We start from the raw sequence: 19799 nt of genomic DNA, 5'->3' as shown, positions 1-19799 counted from the left end.
TACAAGAATAGTGTTTCCCTACCTTATTTTTAACTCCTTACGGAGGTCAGTTTTTAAGTGTAAGGGCCTTGTCACACAAAACAACTTTTACAGGCAACTTGGAGGCAACCAACTGCAGTGCATGCGACAGGACCACTTTGGTATTGCATGGAAAAAAATTCAAACAATGTCACACAATCCCAACAAATTTGTTTGAACATTCAAATGTGAATGGCTTTTTCTTCTTGGAGATTGCCTGGAACTGGCTCCCTGTAAATTGCAGGCTCGTGTGACCAGGCCCTTACACTAAAAAAACTTACTAGAGCGGTGTAGCTGGTACTGGCATCATCCTCACTGATTATTCCTATGCACTGACTTCAAACCAGAGCTGTGTGTTTAGAGAGTTGTGACATACATGTAGAGGGACCAGGGGTTCGATTTCACAAAGAGTTAGGACTAGTCGTAACTTAGGACTAGTCCTAAGAGATATCAAAAACGTACAGCTAGTCCTAAGTTAGAACTAGTAACTCGTCCTAACTCGAGATAAGACTAGTCCTAACTCTTTGTGAAATCCATCCCAGGGGTCATTTTCACAAAGAGTTAGGACACGTCTTGTCAAACTCAGCTTAACTTACACAATGACTTAGGACTAGCCGTAAGTTTTTAATTACTCCAAAAGAGTCCTAGGACTAGTCCTAAGTTAGGACTATCTTTGCGAAATAGACCCGAGTTTTCTTTGGTCCCATTGATGCTAGATGCCATTTTTGGTCCAAACAGCACAACCCAATGGGCAAGAGTAGTCCAGCACCCTGTGTTCGCCCATGTATTTTGGGGCGGTTCTTTTGACACAAAATGGCTTCTAATCACAAGTTGTCACAACTCTCTCAATCTACGGCTTTGCTTCAAACACAGCTACACTCTGCCCCCGAGTCAAAATTGCATGTAATAATTCGGTGAGCGAGTTATAATTCAGTAACACACAGGGAAACTGACTCCCAAAATGGCCCAACCAAGACTGTGGTGGTGGCGTCGGGGCCCAATTTTCATGGCTCTGCTTACCGGCAAACTTCTGCGCAAGCTGTGTAAGCAAAGAGTGCCTAGTATACTAGGAGTTCCCAAGCGCACAAGCACAAATTTCCAGCTAGCTCAAGCAAAGAGTGCCTAGTATACTAGGAGTTCCCAAGCGCACAAGCACAAATTTCCAGCTAGCTCAAGCAAAGAGTGCCTAGTATACTAGGAGTTCCCAAGCGCACAAGCACAAATTTCCAGCTAGCTCATGAAATGGGCTTACCCTAAGCATGGAATTCCCTGCTTCCATAAGCCCTGATTCTTTGCTTACGGTAAGCAGATCCGTTAAATTGGGCACAGATTTAGGAAATTGGGTTTTGAAACTGGTCTTGCTTATCTATTTCTTGCCATAACTCTTGCACTAAGCTTTTAACATCTGAACTTTTCTATGGGCAGGGCTCAATTTCACCAAGCATGTAAGCACAAAATTGTGCTAAGCAGTATTTTCTGCTAAACAGCTTTATGAAATTGGGCCCAGGTCACATCATGGAGGTCGATTATTTTTGTCTATCTCCATGGTTACATTTTATTGCAGGTGAATAGGTTGATGCCAACTCAGTCCGGGGAAAACAAAAAAACAATATTCGGAGAATGGAGCATCATGGTTATTTTTCTTGCTTTGGACTCTTGTTTGATTTGGGTGATTTGGGTTTGATTTTGATTGGTGACGGGAACTCCTAACACGCATGATATTCTTAAGTCTGATTTCCGATTTTGTTTGTTGCCCTTAAAAAATTTTGAATCAGGCTTGTCACAATAAGGTTAACAGACAAAATATCTTTTATCGGGTATTTAAAGGGAAGGTACACATTTGGTAATTACTCAAAACAAATATTAACTTAAAACTGACTTGGTAACGAGCATTGGAGAGCTGTTGATAGTATAAAACAATGTGAGAAACGGCTCCCTCTGAACTGAAGTACATGTAGCATAGATTATGAGAAAGAGGTAATTTCTCACTAAAATAATATAAGGCTTCTAGCCAGAAGTCTTTTATTCCTATCTGAGAGCACACAAATTCGTCCAACAAGGGTGTTGTTTCTCTCATCAATTTCTCGCAACTTCGATGACCAATTTAGCTCAAATTTTCGCGGGCTTGTTATTTTAAGCTTATGTTGAGATACACCAAGTGAGAAGACTGGTCTTTGACAATTACCAAACGTGTACCTTCCCTTTATAAGATGTACCGGCTTCTAAGACATAGGACTCAAGTGCCTCTGGGCAATCTCGGTAGTCTCGTTGGTATGAAACTGCTGTAGAATTGCAAGGGTCGTGGGTTTGAATCCCAACCGAGCAATATGCCTGTGATTTTTTGGGGACAAAACTCGGGAAAGTACTGATAATACAGTGCTTACACACATTGGTGAATAAGGTTAAAACCCCCCAAAATACGTACTGGTATCCTGCTTGTTTATGCTAAGAACAAAATTGTCAAGCAATGCAGCTTTTGATATAAACTCTGTACTTTAAAGGAACGTTACAGAATTGGTAAGAAAGTAAAATCGTGAAGATCACAGATTTACATAAAACTTACACGGTCTAATGATGATGATGATAGTTGAAAACATCCCTTGAAATATTTCTGTCTGAAATTTTATATTTGATGAGAAATAAATAATCTAAAAGTTTTGAGTTTATCGCTCAGTGAGCGTTTTATTCATTTTTGTTTTGGCATCGATGCAATGCAAAATTTGTAATTGTTTTTTTCACTATTCTCTCGTGACCCAGATGGCCGATCGATCTCAAACTTCTACAGGTTTGTCAGTTTATATATATGGTGGATTACATAGAGTGCTTACACTGTCAGCAACTGTTTTGCTAGCAAAACCAATTCTGTCATGTTCCTTTAAATAACATAATTTATTTCTTTTTTGTAGACTAAAGGCTTAGAGCTGGAGATTCTATTTGGCAACATGGAGCAAGTCATCGAGATATCAGATAAATTTCTGAATGATCTTGAAGAAACGATTGAGGGAAATGCTCCTGAAGATCAGTTTATTGGTAAGAACTTCTTCATTTGTAGCATCCAATTTTTCATAAAGCTAGCAAAGAGTGGGTATGTAGCTATTTCTCTCCTGCTTTTATTTACAAACTTTTAGTCTTAAATTTTGTTAAGGGTACTATTAAAAAGGTGTTAAATTGTTTTAAATTCTACCTAAGGGTATTAATTCATTGGATTGCAGCAGGCATTACACAATACAAGGCCAAAAAAAAAAAAAAAACAGGTTGATCGTCCCCGCCAGCATCTTTTTTTGGGGCCGCATCTTTTTTTAAAATTTTTTATCCATCTTTTAAAAAGGACTGGCCTAGGAGCTTTTCCCGAATCTAACTTGATGCTCTCGAACACTTGTAACCGTCTGTTTCATAAAACAATATTATAGAATGCCTATACCAGCAAATCTTTTTAGTGTTATCTGACCCTGTTAGTGTTAACACAGGTCCTCATGCAACTAATAGGTATAAATAAGTTTGCGGTTGATTCAAACTGAAGAATTGGTGGCCTGTTTGATTTGAAATACTTAGCGGCCATCTTGAGAAAAAAAATAGTAAATAGTAAGGCCCTCATCCTTCTCTTTTTTGAAAAATCCGGACGATCAACTGGTATTTTTTGTTGTTTGGCCCAATACAAAAAAGAATGTATATAAAGTGCTCTTACAAGCTTTATCACCGTGCTTAAAAAACAAACAGAGTAACATGCAAAAAATTAAGGGGAAAGAAATTAAGGAGTAAATAAGTTACTCCTATGAGCTTTCAAGAAGGCAGTCAGTGATTGAGCATGACGAATGTTATGAGGTAACTTATTCCACGTAGTGGGCCCAGCAGTGTAGAACCAACAGTCGCCAGATAATGTACGATTGTGTAGGATAAGCTTAGTGTTGGGGTGATAAGAAGTCTATAATATTGAGCAAATTGCAGTCCACTCCTTGCCTGAACGTATTTTTTTGGCTTGGGTATTTGATTGGTTTCAGGTCAGTGTTTCATGAGACACAGTAACGATCTACACAAGGCGTATGCAGAGTACTGTAGGAATCATGACGACGCTACAACGCTACTTGAAAAGGTACGCCTGTAAAACCTGGGCTCATTTTCTCAAAGCACTAAGATTCATCTTAAATGGAAAGTTTGGTAATCACTCTTAAAATTAATGGCAATAACAACTTTTGGTTTTCAGTTCATTTCTGGGCCCAATTTCATGGCTCTGCTTACCGTAAGCACAGAATCGGCGCTTACGGAAGCAGGGAATTCTGTGCTTACGGCAAGCGTATTTCACAGGTTAGCGGCGAAGTTTGGCTCCTGCGCATGCGTACTGCACGTTACTAGGCATTCTACGCTTACAAGGCTAGCGCAGAAATTCGGCGCTTGCACATAAGCGGGGAATCGTGATCGTAAGCGTAGTATTCGGCGGTAAGCAGAGCCATGAAATTGGAACCTGATTGCATGACTTTTTATTCCTTTTCAGTATGAAGAAAATGACGAAGTACAAGAGTACATCAACCAAGGACTGGAACTTGTCAGGTAAAATTCGAATAAATATCAAAAAGTCAAACCTCCAAAAAGAAATTAGCCACAGCTTGATCCAGAGTTTTGAGCTTGATTTTTTTTTAATGATTATAAAGCTGAGCTCTGCAGAAAGTTCCCTGAAAATAAAACCAATCTGTTTATGTTCTGATTTTAAAATTTGAAAATCTCTGATTATGGAAACTTATCCCATATTAAGTTAAATGTAATTCTAAATATCTCCCTAGCCTTCTCATTTGAATTTTGGTATTGGATCCTTCAGTCTCCTGTTACATAACTGTGTTTTTTTTCTTCTCTCAATTTATGTTTCTTAATTATATCCCTTAACAGGCAGAGTACGAACTGTTGGGATCTAGCGTCTTTCTTGATCAAACCTGTTCAAAGGATATTGAAATACCAACTTCTCCTTGGTGAGCTGGACAAGGTCAGTAAAAAACTCGTTACTGTCCTTTACGTTCGTTTTAAGTTTAACATTCTCCTTGCAAAATTTGGCTTTTTATCATGTTTTGATGTTCTTGTTGTTTGATATGTAATATCACCTTTGTTCATTGTCTTTTAACTAGCCTTGTGTATCCTTAATGTATTGATCTAACAGTATGTGTTAATGTTCCATTGAAGATGTTCTGTGTTTTCACTGATGATGAATAAACGGAGTCTTAGAGCTCCACTCAAAAGAAAAAGAAAAAAAAACTCGTTCAGACATTTCAAAGTGAGAAAATAGAGCAAGCTGCTGCAAACTGCTTACCAACAAAAAGGACCAATGGGATAAATGAAAAAAAATAGTTAATGGTCTGATGTTTCGACCCTGGCAGAGAGCTCAAGATTTAAGAAAGAACACAGATGGGGTAGATGGTGAACAGGAAGACAAATCGGGGAGATTGGTTTTGAGGTAAGGGGCTGGTTGGGACACAAGAAGATGGAAACACAAAGGATAAGATTGAGGGTAGGAAGATGGAGAAAAAGTAATTGATTAGTGAATGAGGCAGTGGACACTATTTGTAATTACTCAAAATAATTATTGTCATAAAACCTTTCTTGATTACGAGTAATGGGGAGAGGTTGATAGTATAAAACATTGTGCGAAACAGCTCCCTCTGAAGTGATGTAGTTTTCAAGAAAGAAGTAATTTTCCACGAATTTGGTTTCAAGCCCTTCGATTTAGAATTTGAGGTCACGAAATCAAGCATCTGACTCTGAAAGCACACAACTTCATGTGACAAGGGTATTTTTTCATTACATTATTATCTCGCAACTTCGACGACCAATTGAGCTCAAGTTTTCACAGGTTTATTATTTTATGCATTATATGTTGAGATACACCAAGTGAGAAGACTGGTCTTTGACAATTACCAATAGTGTCCAGTGTCTTTAAAAAAAAGGAATACATTTATAACTTTCTCCAGAAGACGATCAGAGCATACTGATCGAAACGTCGAGTTGAAACCAATGTTCCATTTCAGGACCACCCAACTCATTAGAGATAGTCATTACATGGTGTTACCGCAAACCTTTCCTGATCGTATTTCCACTGTGCAAAGTTTCAAAGTCTACTTATATCGTTGGAGTTTTTTTAACGATTATTGGGCTGAGAGGTTTTTGTTTGTTCGTGTTTTTAGTATTCAGAGGAGAGTTATGCGGACAAACCCAACCTGCAGGAAGCAATACTAACAATGACGGAAGTAGCAAAGGCTATTAATGAATTCAAGAGGAGGAAGGACTTGGGTAAGTCTACTAGTTCTTTTTTCTGTCAGTGTATTTCATTTCATTTAGTCTGGTTTTGAAGCCTTGGACTCTCAGGAAAGCAAACTTAATCACTGTACTAGCCAAGAACCCAATAGAGAGAAGACGAGGAAGGAAGTTGTAGGTTTAGATGTGGGAGGAAAACCCCAGAGAATTATTCCAGGGAAAACCCACACAGTCGGGTAGGAACTGAATTAACCTAAGCCACATACATGTAGTGCCCCCGGCGTGAGTCAACCCGGGGTCCTGGAGGTGATACCACTGCACCATCCCGGCCACCTGGGCCCAATTTCATAGAGCTGCTAAGCACAAAAATTTGCTTAGCATGAAATTTCATCCTTGATAAAAACAGGATTACCAACCAAATTTCCATGTGATTTTCAGGATAAGCTAAACAACAGCTGAATACCAGTAACAAGCAATATGCAACAAATGGAAGTTTGGTTGGTAATCCTGTTTTCATCAAGGAAGAAATTTCATGCTAAGCAAATTTGTGTGCTTAGCAGCTCTATGAAATTGGGCCCAGATCTGCCAATTCTTACGTCACATTCCTACATTATACGGATGTGATCCGTTATTTTGTTCATCCCCAGTTTAATCTCACTTGAAGATTTATGAAATAAATTTGTAAAAACTCCTTTTCTTCATATATGTCTTTTCTAGTGATGAAGTACAGGCGGACGCCCCAAGATGCAATAACGGATAAACTTGGGCGACTCAATCTACATTCCATAAGGAAGAAATCACAGCGGATAAACCAAAGGCTAACTCAAATGACCGGATTAACAACACAAGTAAAGCAATTTCTTTATCTTAGACGTGCCGTGTGTAATAAATATGCCATAAAGTCTTAATGTTTCGTAGTCGTGATACTTGTCTCCCTAAGCAAGACACTTAAAGGCAGTGGACACTATTGGTAATTGTCGAAGACCAGTCTCCACACTTGGTGTATCTCAACATACGCACAAACTAACAAACCTGTGGAAATTTGAGCTCATTTGGTCGTTGAAGTTGCAAGAAAATAATGAAAGAAAAAACACCCTTGTCACACGAAGTTGTGTGCTTTCAGATGCTTGATTTTGAGACTTCAAATTCTTTATCTGAGGTCTCGAAATCAAATTTGTGGAAATTTACTTCTTTCTCGAAAACTACATTACTTCAGAGGGAGCCGTTTCTCACAATGTTTCATACTATCAATCTCATTACTCGTTACCAAGTAAGGTTTTATGCTAATAATTATTTTGAGTAATTACCAATAGTGTCCACTGCATTAAAACTAAACTATTAAAATTTTGTAGCAGTTATGTACACGCTGGAAGAACAATCCATAATTGGAATTCTCAATCGCTTCTTAAATTTAAATGGTCGGGGACGATACATGTAACTTATATCTTTTTTTCATAACCACATAACTTTGAAGTTGCTGTAGGCTTCTAACCAGACGTATTTATTGCCATTAATTTTAGCGACTAAACTTATACTATCCCTTCCAATGTCTTCCAGACGGTTGACGGAGACTTTGATCAGATGGAGAGACGATTTAGAAATCTAGAGAAGACCATTAGGATCTTTGTTAAGGATGTAAACGCTTACTTGGAGCAACTCAAGGTAAGACCAATCTAGGATAGAGACATCCAGGCATGTGAGATTTTCTCTTTTCGGGGTTGAACAAAGAATTGACTAGAGTGGGATTCGAACCAACGATTTCCGGATTAATGTGCCGGTGCTCTACCAACTGAGCTAGCTAGCCCTATATTGGCGGTGTCCCTATTTTGTCAATATCTTTGTTCGGGGGTGCCAGTCAGAAGCCATACAACCGTTAACTGCCGTGTAGCCAGGGATCACACCCAAATTACGATACAACCTGGGAAGTGGCAGCTAGGGGATCACCTCAAGGGGATGTGACTTTTTGTTTTCGGCACGTTAATCCGGAGGTCGTTGGTTCGAATCCCACTCTAGTCAATTCTTTGTTCAACCTCAAAAATCATTTACAAATTTACCCAGTCAGTTTCCCTTGTGGTTTATATTGATATTTTCTCTTTTCAGCTGACTTTCTCTTTTGGGGTTTTGATTTTCCTCTTTTTTTCTTCACTTTTTGTGTACAAAAGTACAGGAATATCATCTTTTTCTCTTTTTTCTTGCCCAGTTTTACTCTTTTCCTCTTCTTTTATGGATAGTTAGTTTCTCACATGCCTGGACATCTGGGCCCAATTTCATGGCTCTGCTTACCGCCGAATTCTGCGCTTACGATCACGATTCCCCGCTTACGTGCAAGCGCCGAAATTCTGCGCTAGCCTTGTAAGCGTAGAATGCTTCATAAAGTGGAGTACGCACGCGCAGAAGCCAAAATTCGCCGCTAGCCCGTGAAACACGCTTGCGCTAAGCACAGAATTCTCTGCTTCCGTAAACACCGATTCTGTGCTTACGGTACGCAGGGCCATGAAATTGGGCCCAGATTTCAAAAATCTGTTTTGGTATAGACTGAAAACCCAAAGGCTCTGTTTTTAGGCGGGATTCGAACCGTGGTCCAAAGAGGTGAAGAAAACACTGAGTCAACCAGGGCTGAATTTCATGGCTCTGCTTACCACTGAATTCTGCACTTACGATCACGATTCCTGCTTACCGTGCAAGTGCCGAGTTTCTTTTGCTAGCTGTGTAAGCGAAGAATGCTTGGTAACGTGGAGTATGCACCCACACCAGCAGAAATACTCTGCTAACTGTGAAATACGCTTGGCTTAAGTGCAGAATTCCCTGATTTATTGCTTACGGTAAGCAGAGCCATGAACTTGGGCCCTGGTCTGAAGCTCTTACACATGTAGACCTTATGCACATGACGTCATGTCAGTTGTGTGCCCTCACCTAGAGGTCAAAAGGAGGTTGTTCATTGGCCAATCCTGTGCGCTGCCTACAAATCTGTGAGTTTTGATTGTTTCGTCACCGTATTTCCTCTAAGATGGCGACTGGTTGACGTCCATGCCTAAGGTCTGTATTCAACAAACTTTTGATTTATTTCCCCAGGATGCTACTTCCTCAGAGGCTGCTGTAGGTAGCGACATCTCGGACTACTACGCCAGTCAGTCCAATCTACATGAAGTCAATAAATATGAGGCTGTCCAACGACATCTTGCCAATAAACTCTATAAAGATTATGTGAGTATAGCGCCCTCTATATCCAACGCCATCTTGCCAATAAACTCTTTAAAGATTATGTAAGTATAGCGCCCTCTATCATGTAGATGCCTGCCTTTTTTCAATAATGCGTTGTACACATCAGTAACTCATGAACATAAATCCTAACAACAGAGGGCTTACTCTGAGTACATTTTGTTCTTACAAAGTCACCACATCTTGGTGCCAGGGACCACTTTCTCACAGCAGAAAGATTCATCTTCTGTACCGCTAAAGTGATTTGTATTGTGGCATCACACTTTCTTAGAAATTAAGAGTGATTTGCAGTAACAATCTTAGATTTTTGTGAAATTTATTCATGGCCCCTTTCTCAAACCTCGGCTTGGGCTCTGTCTCTTGGTTTTGGCTCTGCACACTCTATGTTGTGGAAACGTAGGTCAGTCTTCAGGCCTATACATTTTTGAAGAAGTGTGAATTGTGCGGGTGGTGGTTCAAACATGAGCAGAGGGTGCCAGAGCCGAGGTTTGGGAAAGGCCCCAGGTTAACTTGTCCATAAAGCGCGTAACACAATTTTAGTTAATGGATGATTGATTTTGTTTCGTTTTCGCTGTACATATTAAAATCATTTGAAACTAAACAGAAAGTGAAAGAGAAACACAAAAGTGAATGGAAACCTCTGACGATCTTCTTGATTTCCTTTCTCTAGATGTTATTTGTACAGCAGAGGGTGATCTCACCACTGAATGGACTCCTCATCATGTTCCAAGGACCTCATAAACTCATCGCGAAGAGGTACCACAAGCTTCTTGACTTTGACAGCCACAGTAACAAACTAGAGAAGAATAAAGATAAAGACAGAATGAAACAGGTGAGTTCAATTTGACTATCTTTCAAAAATTCATTCAAAAGCATTCTCCTTTTTTGTGTATAGCGCCCCCTCTTGACAGGTAGTAGTTATCTTCAGGAACCCGCCAGAGACCTGCTTCCAAAACGGGCGTAGATTCACCTTTGATCTCAGTCACTTCACATAGAGAAACGCTGTCAACTTCTATGGACCGTTCCGGCTTTCCACTAAGCTCCGCCCACTGCACACGTGAGCAAGACACGTGTACGAGCACTCCCAATGAGCACTCCCAGAGGCCGTTGCCACCTACTCCTAGGGCTGAAACACCTTTACAGTCCATACGGATGTACATGTAGGCTTGGGTATCATCAATCCGAAGCCTGGCCGGTAGAGCAGAAAGACTACCTCCCCACCTCTACGACCGGGTTTCGAACCCACACTCTGCTGATCATACACCAGAGCTTGAATCCGGTGCTCTTAAAGCCATTGGACACTTTCAGAACAGAAAAAAAATTAAGAGTTCTCAGATTTACAAATAACTTACAGGGTTTACAGAAGGTAATGGTGAAAGACTTCTCTTGAAATAGTATTCCATGAAATGCTTTACTTTTTGAGAAAACATTAAAACAATATTAATTCTCGACATCAAGAACTACTGATTTATTTTAAACACATGTCATGACGCGGCGAAACGTGCGAAAACAAGGGTGGGTTTTCCTGTTACTTTCTCCCTACTCCGATGACCAATTGAGCCTAAATTGTCACAGGTTTGTTATTTTATATATAAGTTGTGATACACGAAGTGTGGGCCTTGGACAATACTGTTTACCGAAAGTGTCCAATGGCTTTAACTGCTCGGCCATGACACGCCACAAATTGTTTCCAAATAACAAGGGTAGTACAAGACTAGTAGACCTTGCATGTTTTGTACAGTGATCAAATATTTGGTAGAACAAGTGCCCAGGTAAATTTGTTCATTTGCTTCAAAAATTTGCTTTTTTTTCAGCAATCTTGGACCGTTCGCATCTGGCTTATTTTGATTGCGGCAATCTTTATAAGCAACGGTTATTTTTCAAGTTTTTCAAATACCATTTTCTCAACTTTGACAGCCTTTCAGACGGAAATTTTTCACTGGACGTTTGGTGCTGGTAAGAATGTTTGTATGCGTGAAGTTTTTTGAAATTGCGTTTTGAAATTGAAAAAGAACAAAATAGCTTTGTTGTTTGAATTACCAGCGCAGTTACTTACTTTAAAAGACACTGAACACTATTGGTAATTGTCAAAGACCAGTCTTTTCACTTGGTGTATCGCAACATATGCATAAAATTACAAAACTGTGAAAATTTGAACTCAACTGGTCGTCAAAGTTGCGAGATAATAATGATAGAAAAAACATATGAAGTTGTGTGCTTTCACATGCTTGATTTCGAGACCTCAAAATCTAATTCTGACGTCTCAAAATCAAATTCGTGGAAAATTACTTCTCTCGAGAAAACTACGTAACTTCAGAGGGAGCCGTTTCTCACAATGTTTTATACTATCAACCTCTCCCCATTACTTGTTACCAATCAAGGTTTTATGCTAATAATTATTTTGAGTAATTACCAATAGTGTCCACTGCCTTTAAAGAAATATTATTTGTAAAAATGCCATGTTGTAACTTTCACAAAATTGCCGCTCAGAATAAAAGCAAAGAGAAGGAATTGGATGACAGCGACGACGACATGCCGACGGGCGGCACTCACAAACGTCTGAAGGAGAAACACCGAAAGGAGGTTCGAACCCGTAACCCTGGTGTTGAATGTCATATGGTGCAGATAATGTAGCTTGTACGTTGTGTGCGATGTGACTTGCATGCTTATTATTTCCACAGAGTGTGAGAGTCATTTATGAGACTTGTGGTTGCTACAGACCAATGTTGGATTGGAACCCGTAACCCACACATTACTCGTACTGGTGTTCATAGGTTTTTTTGTGTGTTGTATAATGCATTTTTGTTTAAAAGAACCCAGTGCACTTACAACTAGTCAATTAAATTGGGTCTAATGATGCATGTGCATGTTTACTGTTCAGATGTTTGAACAAACTTGGTTTCAAGGCGAAGTATACAGTGTTTTTTGTGTAACTGTTCTATTGTTTTAATCCTATATAAATGCAGATGTACATATAAATGTAGATGAAAAGTTTTGAAAATACTTTATAATTTTGAAAGCTGCTGTAAGCTTCCAATCAAAAGTTTTTATTGCCATAAATTTTAAGAGTGATAACCAATTGTGTACATTCCCTTGAAGCACTTCCATACAATTTTGGACTTGTGCACTGTCCATAGTGATTTTGCATGGTATTTAACTGTGTAGTGAAGTGGTTCTAGTAGTATTATATAGCATGATAGATGTCAACTCTGTCAAATCAATGATAACATTCGGTTTGCATTGCGAGGTGTTTTTTTTTTATGACAGGAACTTTCTTGGAAAGTACTACTGTTAGTCCAGAAACCTTACCATTTGTTCCCAGCATGCCTTACTCGCTCATACCCCCTTTAATGTGCTAGATTCTTAATAGACCCTTCCCATGAAATATGTAAATTTGCACATAGCGCGTGCGCACTAACGTTTTGGTTGGCAAAATGAGGGAACATCGCGCTATTTTGTACACGGCTAATGGGTGCGTGACGCAGACGCGATTGCGCGTCTGCTTAGTGCACAACTCTATGGCGTTTGCCAACCAACAGGGTCTGTACGCATGCGTGAATGTTATTAGCATATTTTATGGGAAGGGTCCATTAGGCCTGTGGCCAATCCACTGTACTCACCCGCTCAAGTATTGAAACGTGCAAAAGAGGCATCAAGTCAAAGAGCAACTGGTCCCCTCTCATTTTTCTTTGATCTTGTGATATGTTTAACTGTTTGCAGTTTAGGCTGACCGTATAAAAACATGATTCATTTGAAATGGAATCGCAGCAAAATACTTGCATTTTCACCTGCACAAACCAAGCACCATACAAGCGCTGAACAGTTTTAACAAGCATGCATGCGAGGTAATCACCCTTCTTGGGAGCGTTGTTTCTCAGTACATCTCAACCGGGGGTTAGTGTTGAGAGGCATGGACACGGTGTGCTGCTCATGGAAGTGAGGCTGCCAGGCACAAAGTTTGTAGGACGTTACGCGGGCGCACGCCTACGCATTGAGTCCGTCAGACTTTATGCTTGGATTCAGTGTGCGAGGACAGTATGTGGATGGACCCCCATGTGCGCGATTTTGGTCGGTGTTACTACAAACCTAGAATATTTAAAGGCAGTGGACACTGTTGGTAATTACTCAAAATAATTATTGGCATACAACCTTACTTGGTGACGAGTAATGGGAAGAAGTTGATGGTATAAAACATTGTGAGAAACGGCTCCCTCTGAAGTGCCATAGTTTTAGAGAAAGACGTAATTTTCCACGAATTTGATTTCAAGATCTCAGGTTTAGAACTTGAGGTCTCGAAATCAACCATCTAAACGCACACAACTTCGTGTGACAAGGGTTTTTTTCTTTCACTATTATCTCGCAAGTTTGATGACCGATTGAGCTCAAATTTTCACAGGTTTGTTATTTTATGCTTATGTTGAGATACACCAACTGTGAAGGCTAGTCTTTGACAATTACCAATAGTGTCCACTGCCTTTAAGTCTTTTCATGTGCAATTAGAAACCATGAGAGATTTTAATCTGAGAATGGTTTTCTATTTTCCTCCCCCTCATCCAGCTCAAGGATGATAAAGATGTAGCGAAGAAGAACTACGAGGCCATGAATGTACAGTTGAAAGACGAACTGCCGAAGCTTTGTGACATGGGACTGTCTCTCTTCAAGAGCTGCGTCGTCTCGTTCATCGAAGCCGAGAGAGATCACATCAACTCGACTCTGAAGAAACTATATCCCCTGCTTGAGGTGAGTATCATGCCCTGTTTTGTTTCTCTGATAGGGCTGTTTGTGAGTAGAGTTGTGCGCTGGTTGTGCCTGGGTGGCTAGTCCATAAAGGAAAAGGTATACCTTAAGTTTTTGAAACCGTTGATTGTTTTAATCCTATATAAATGTAGATTCAACAATAAAACTAACGTGTGAAGATTTCATTCTAAATCTTCTCTCCACAGCTTTCCATCGTCAAGACCAACTCCACCGTAGACATCATGAAGACCTTTGAGATCTCCATGATGGCCGCCATGGAGGAGATTCATAAATTCCCTTTTGTGCCCAAGAGTCTGGATAAGAAAGGAGACAGACGTTCCGTGTATGGCAGCAACTCGGAGCCTGTACCTCCACCGAGCCTACCAGTAAGTCTCGAAACTTGGAGTATATTTTTGCAAGTTCACCCCAAACAAGGCTACAATGGGTAAGGGGCTACAAATAAAAAATTATTAAGGATGAAAGTAACTTCGGGGAAGCTGGAGGTGTGAATTTATATTCCTCTTAAAACAGTCCAGATTGTAGGCGTGAGGGAAACATCCACCAGGCAAGGAGTCCCAAAGAGGTGCAGTACGTGGAATATAGCTGTTAGCCTGGTGCTTTGTTCTACGTCTCACTAAAGCAAGAGTGTGTTGGTGAGAAGAAGCAGAAAGTAATAATACTTGTGCCCTTGAGCAAGGCACTTAGACATGTTTGCTTCGTAAATAAAAACGTGGGAAGGTAGTTCATTCTGCTCTATCAGCCAGGGGTCGATTTCACAAAGAGTTAGGACTTGTCTTATCTCGAGTTAGGACGAGTAACTCGTCCTAACTTAGGATTAATCTTGAGGTCTGCATGTTACAGTGCAGGGTTGGGACTCGTCCTAAGTCCTAAGATTAGTCTTAAGTTAGGAAGAGTTTTGTAAAATCGACGGCTGGCTCCTAGTGGATGATACCCAAGCCTACATCCTTACGGACTGTGAAGGGGGTAACTCTGTTTCAGCCCCAGGCATAGGTGGCAGCGGGTCCCGGGTGGCAGTTATATGTAGCCCTCACCTTGAAGTGTCTGTCTGTCTGTGGCCTTTTGATATTAGGCAATCTCTCTCTAAAAAAAAATGTTTTTAAGTTTAAAATTTGTTATCTTACTTTTCACAGAAACCCCAGCCAGCATCACAATCTGACAAGCAGAAAGTCAGTGTTAGTTCTCGTTACCCTAGCAATCGCGTATTCTTGGTCTCAACGGATTTCAAAGCTCAGCAGCCGATGGACATCTCGGTGAAGAAAGGAGAGCTTGTTGGGATCATCAAGGAGCAGGACCCAACCGGTAGCGGCATAAGGTGGTACATCGATAACGGAGGTAAGTTGGGTGGCATGGTTGGCTTGTGCGTAAAATATTACTGGAAAGCTCCATTAAAGAAAGAGTCTAGAATAAGACATCCTTTTCATCTGACAACTCACACCTGTTATCTCCATGTAATTCCTTTTCCAAACAGTATACTTAAAAAACATTGGTGTTTGGGTAAAAACAAATTATACTCTTTATCCCCTGTTTTTCTCCAGCTTCCCAGGGGTTTGTGCCGTCGTCGATTCTTAAGACAGAAAATGACGCTGCTGCCCCTGCTCCCCCTGATGACGACGAGGATGAATGGGATAACTTCACACAGATGCAACAACAAGCTCAGGTAAAGATCTCCCGTACCCCATGTCTCTCCCAAACAAAAACAACAACACTTTTGTGCCCAGGTAGTAGTTAATAAGCACGACAGTTCTTTTCAGAACTAAGTAGTCTTATGAATTCCACAAAATCTACTCCATTGGAGTTATTCTTTTTTTCCTTTGTGTTAAACTAATCGTTGTTTTTTGTCTGCCGACAGTATTATTATGCCGAGTGGGAGTTCACTGCGACCGGATTGAACGAACTTTCCTTGGCGGAACGAGAAGTCGTGCAACTCATTTCCGATAAGGACATTGAAGGGAACTCTGAGTGGTGGCTCGTCGACAAGAACGGCCAACGTGGTTACGTTCCTTCCATCTACTTAGCCAAGATTGACTAGGTGTGATCAGAGCCTGGTTTTATGGCTCTGCTTACCGCCGAATTCTGCCTTACAATCACCATTCTCCGCTTACTGTGCAAGCGCCGAATTTCTGCACTACGATGAGTATGGACGTGCACAAGCAAAAATTCCCTGCTAACCTGTGAAATAGGCTTGTCGTTATTGTGGAATTTTCTATTTCCGTAAGCTCCAATTTGTCGCTTATGGTAAGCAGAGCCATGAAATTGGGCCCAGAATTTGAAACGTGTGATTCTTAATTGGGCATTGTGCTTTCATCCCTCCTGCTTGGTATAGATATAGTTCTTAGTTGGGCAAATATTGTTGATACTGCCCTTTCCGCTACTCATCCATATAAGACTAAGTGGTTATTTAAACACTGAATGAGGAATTCTGTATTGGGTATGATTCATGTTTGGGTCATTTTAACAATTTCGTTAATGCTGAGATAGTCCATTCCAGAATTGACGGCTATACAGCTATGGCTACAGCTGGATGCCACTTCATCATGCATTGAGTGTCCTTAGCAACTGTTGTATGTAGCCGTAGCCGCCAATTTGGAAATGGCCGTAGACTAGCTTTGAAAACAATGCAATATATAATGAAGGATTCCTAGTTGGGTAGGATAGATATTTGGGCCATGGTAGTGACTACCCAAGCTATCTTGCCAAAAAAACATTGACCTTAGCCTATAACGGTATTAAAGGGAAAAAGAGTCTGGTTTCTTTGTACAGTGAATAATAGCATCCATTAGTGGTTGTGGATACAGGGAATCATGACCAAAATGGTTACAGTTAATGATATATTCTTAACAAGTATATGTACCTTGGAGCCGATTGTATGTGGACTGAAGCTACGACTATTTTGGGGAAGAATAAGTAACGTGTATATTTCAGAACCAGGTGTCGATTTCACAAAGAGTTAGGACTAAGGTATAGGACTAGTCCTAACTTTGTGAAATCCACCTCTGGAGTTTCAGTTTTACATCTCACAAGGCATTTTAAGATTGGAGTGAACAGGGAAAGATTAAATAGAGCGGGATTTGAACCTGGGTCCTCTGGATTAACGTGCATGCGCTGTACCAACTGATCAAGTTCAAATGCACACAATGGTTAACTAAAGGCTGACTATTTTGACTGGAACCCAGGCTGGTCGACCATTGGTTGACTACTGTCCATTTGGAACCAGCCTAAGGACAATGGGTTTTTTCATGGTCCAAATAGCCTGTTCCATGCTAACATGTGTAAAGCACAGAAGGGAACCAGTGACACTTTAACGAAAAGGCGGAATGCAATGGATTGTTGAATACCATGGTACCGATGGTTGACTAGGATTCCAAACGAGTCGTTCGAGTTTGTGCGTCACTCCTAGCTTCAGAATTATTAAGTTGACAACAATACACTCCCTAGTTATTTTACTGTGTTTGCAGGTTTACAAAGAGACAAAAAATATTATGGTCAAGTTACTTTATGCTTTGTATGTTTGTATTTTTATATGCTATTTATTTTATATTATTTTATGCTAATGCTGCGTTGAAGATCACACTTTCTTTGAACAGTTTTCTGTATCCAAGTATATCCTTGAGCATCTTATGCCTGCAACGATATTAAAATAAAAGTAGTCTGGTTCCTTTTTGTACAGTGAATAATAGCATCCATTACTGGTAATGGATACAGGGAACTTGACCAAGATGGTGGCAGCATGGTAAAGGTCTATGGAAGTGAAAGCTGGACCAGGGGGTAAATTATTTATAAAAAAACTCTTCGATAAAACATTCATGGGAATTGGATTTTTTAAACTTGTGGATGCAAGAAGTTACCTTTATTTGGACCTTTTAGTTGAATGGAAGTTTCTCAAGGCCACTGTGGACGTTTTTGGTACAAGGTATCATTTGTTGCCGCTTTGGTTTTTTAAGTGGCAATCGAATGTAATAGTAAAACAAAAGAGGCAAATGGTTTTTATATCAGGCAATCAATGAATGGGCGATTCAGTTTTAACATCAGTATTTGCTATTAAAGTATGTTGTGGACAACGAAATGCGTTATTTTGTTTTATAAATCTATTAATTTGTGGTACAAATCAAATGTACTATTTTGTAGTACCAAGCAAAATTATTACTTTGTAGTACAACTTAGTTTGTCACGCATATACTGTTTGTATTACAAATGTTTTCTTTTGTAGTACAACCTAGTATTTGTTATACATTGCATTGTTTTTGTATTACAATGTGTTCTTTTTGTATCAACAATGTATTACTTTGTAATACACGTTGTATTACCTTGTATTACAAATGTATTACTTTGTATTACAGATGTTTTACTTTCTATCGCAAATGTGTTACTTGTATTACAAATGTATTACTTTGAATTTCAAATGTATTATTTTTGTATTACAAGTGTATTCCTTTGTGTCACAAATGTATAACACTTGTTCTACTTTGTATTACAAATGTGTTACTTTGTATCACAAATGTATTACAAGTGTATAACTTTGTATTACAAATATTATTTTGTATCACACATGTATTTTGTAATTGTTTACCCAGCAGGCAGGTTCCATTATTTGTACACTGTATACACCAAGCAATATATCTTACCAGTCACAATTTTTGTAATAATTTGTATCTCCAGGGTTTGTAGCTTTAGCATGGCATGGACCAGTAGTGCGTAAACATGTGTAAGTTGAGAAATATTTTGAGACAACAAAAAGCAATAATCGATGTCTGTTATTCTGTCTGTGGTAGACTTAAGACTCTTTTAGAAACCACATCTTCGCTTTGGTTCCGGCTTTATCTTCGGCTTTGGCTTGAAGTCCTTTAGTAAATTTTAGAATTGGGCTTTATAACAGGTGGACATGGGCCAAATTTCATAAAGTCTGTAACGTATAAAAAGTTGCTAGGCACAGAAAAATATTACTTTACATAAACTGGTCACCAGCCAAAATTCCATGAGGTTTATATTGATCTAACTGGTGCCCCACTTCTTAGCAAAGAAATTTGCAAAGCTGTATTTTCTGAATTTAAAAAAACCTACACGTTTATAGTCTAAATAAAATGTTTGTGAGTTAGATTTGAATAATGCACTAAACTTACGTGTGGTCACAAAACACTCGTCAAATTTTTATTTTGACATTGTATTAGGTCACACAATAAAAGAAAAACCACACAATTCAAGATATTTTTTGTGTAGATCATTATATTACAATTTTAAAAATAGCCCAAATTGTGTGTAGCCCAAATCGCCGATCCAAAGCATTGTGTTCCTTTAAGAGTAAATTCAAAGGAAAGTGTTTGAGGTGCAGACTTTTAAGCATACTTATAACATTGGTAGAACTAAATGTAATTATTTCTTTTTATAAATACCGTTAAACAGTCTTCTTTTATGTAAACTTTATTGCTATATAATATTTTATGTGAAATTATGAATATCTACTTAATGGTGAACACCAAATTAGAATAGTGGCTCTGTTAATTTCCCTATATAGTTGCTGTTATATATAAATAAGCGTGGCCCACAAAATGCAATAACTAATATCGTGGTATTAT

General features: G+C 39.4%; 1 protein-coding gene across 5 annotated transcripts in view; it reads left to right on the top strand.

The window, feature by feature from the left end:
* The window catches only part of LOC117299308 (dynamin-binding protein-like), a 56521-nt gene extending 40171 nt beyond the window's left edge, over window positions 1-16350 (top strand). For 4 of the 5 annotated variants that reach the window (XM_033782817.1, XM_033782818.1, XM_033782819.1 and 1 more), the window contains 15 exons: window positions 2925-3048; window positions 4017-4108; window positions 4508-4563; window positions 4897-4990; window positions 6183-6288; window positions 6970-7100; window positions 7810-7914; window positions 9325-9456; window positions 10142-10303; window positions 11962-12054; window positions 14029-14211; window positions 14415-14594; window positions 15360-15561; window positions 15765-15886; window positions 16079-16350. In XM_033782817.1, coding sequence (XP_033638708.1) covers window positions 2925-3048; window positions 4017-4108; window positions 4508-4563; window positions 4897-4990; window positions 6183-6288; window positions 6970-7100; window positions 7810-7914; window positions 9325-9456; window positions 10142-10303; window positions 11962-12054; window positions 14029-14211; window positions 14415-14594; window positions 15360-15561; window positions 15765-15886; window positions 16079-16258 — 1962 coding nt within the window. In that variant the 3' untranslated portion in view covers window positions 16259-16350. The remainder of the gene's footprint in view (window positions 1-2924; window positions 3049-4016; window positions 4109-4507; window positions 4564-4896; window positions 4991-6182; window positions 6289-6969; window positions 7101-7809; window positions 7915-9324; window positions 9457-10141; window positions 10304-11961; window positions 12055-14028; window positions 14212-14414; window positions 14595-15359; window positions 15562-15764; window positions 15887-16078) is intronic. The other variant, XM_033782820.1, reaches the window with a different exon arrangement.
* Window positions 16351-19799: the final 3449 nt, after the last annotated feature.

The sequence above is a fragment of the Asterias rubens genome, chromosome 14, assembly GCF_902459465.1.
Source record: "Asterias rubens chromosome 14, eAstRub1.3, whole genome shotgun sequence".
In the NCBI taxonomy this organism is placed as follows: Eukaryota; Metazoa; Echinodermata; class Asteroidea; order Forcipulatida; family Asteriidae; genus Asterias; species Asterias rubens.
Note: the sequence above shows the minus strand (reverse complement) of the source record. Positions and strands in the feature narration are given on the sequence as shown.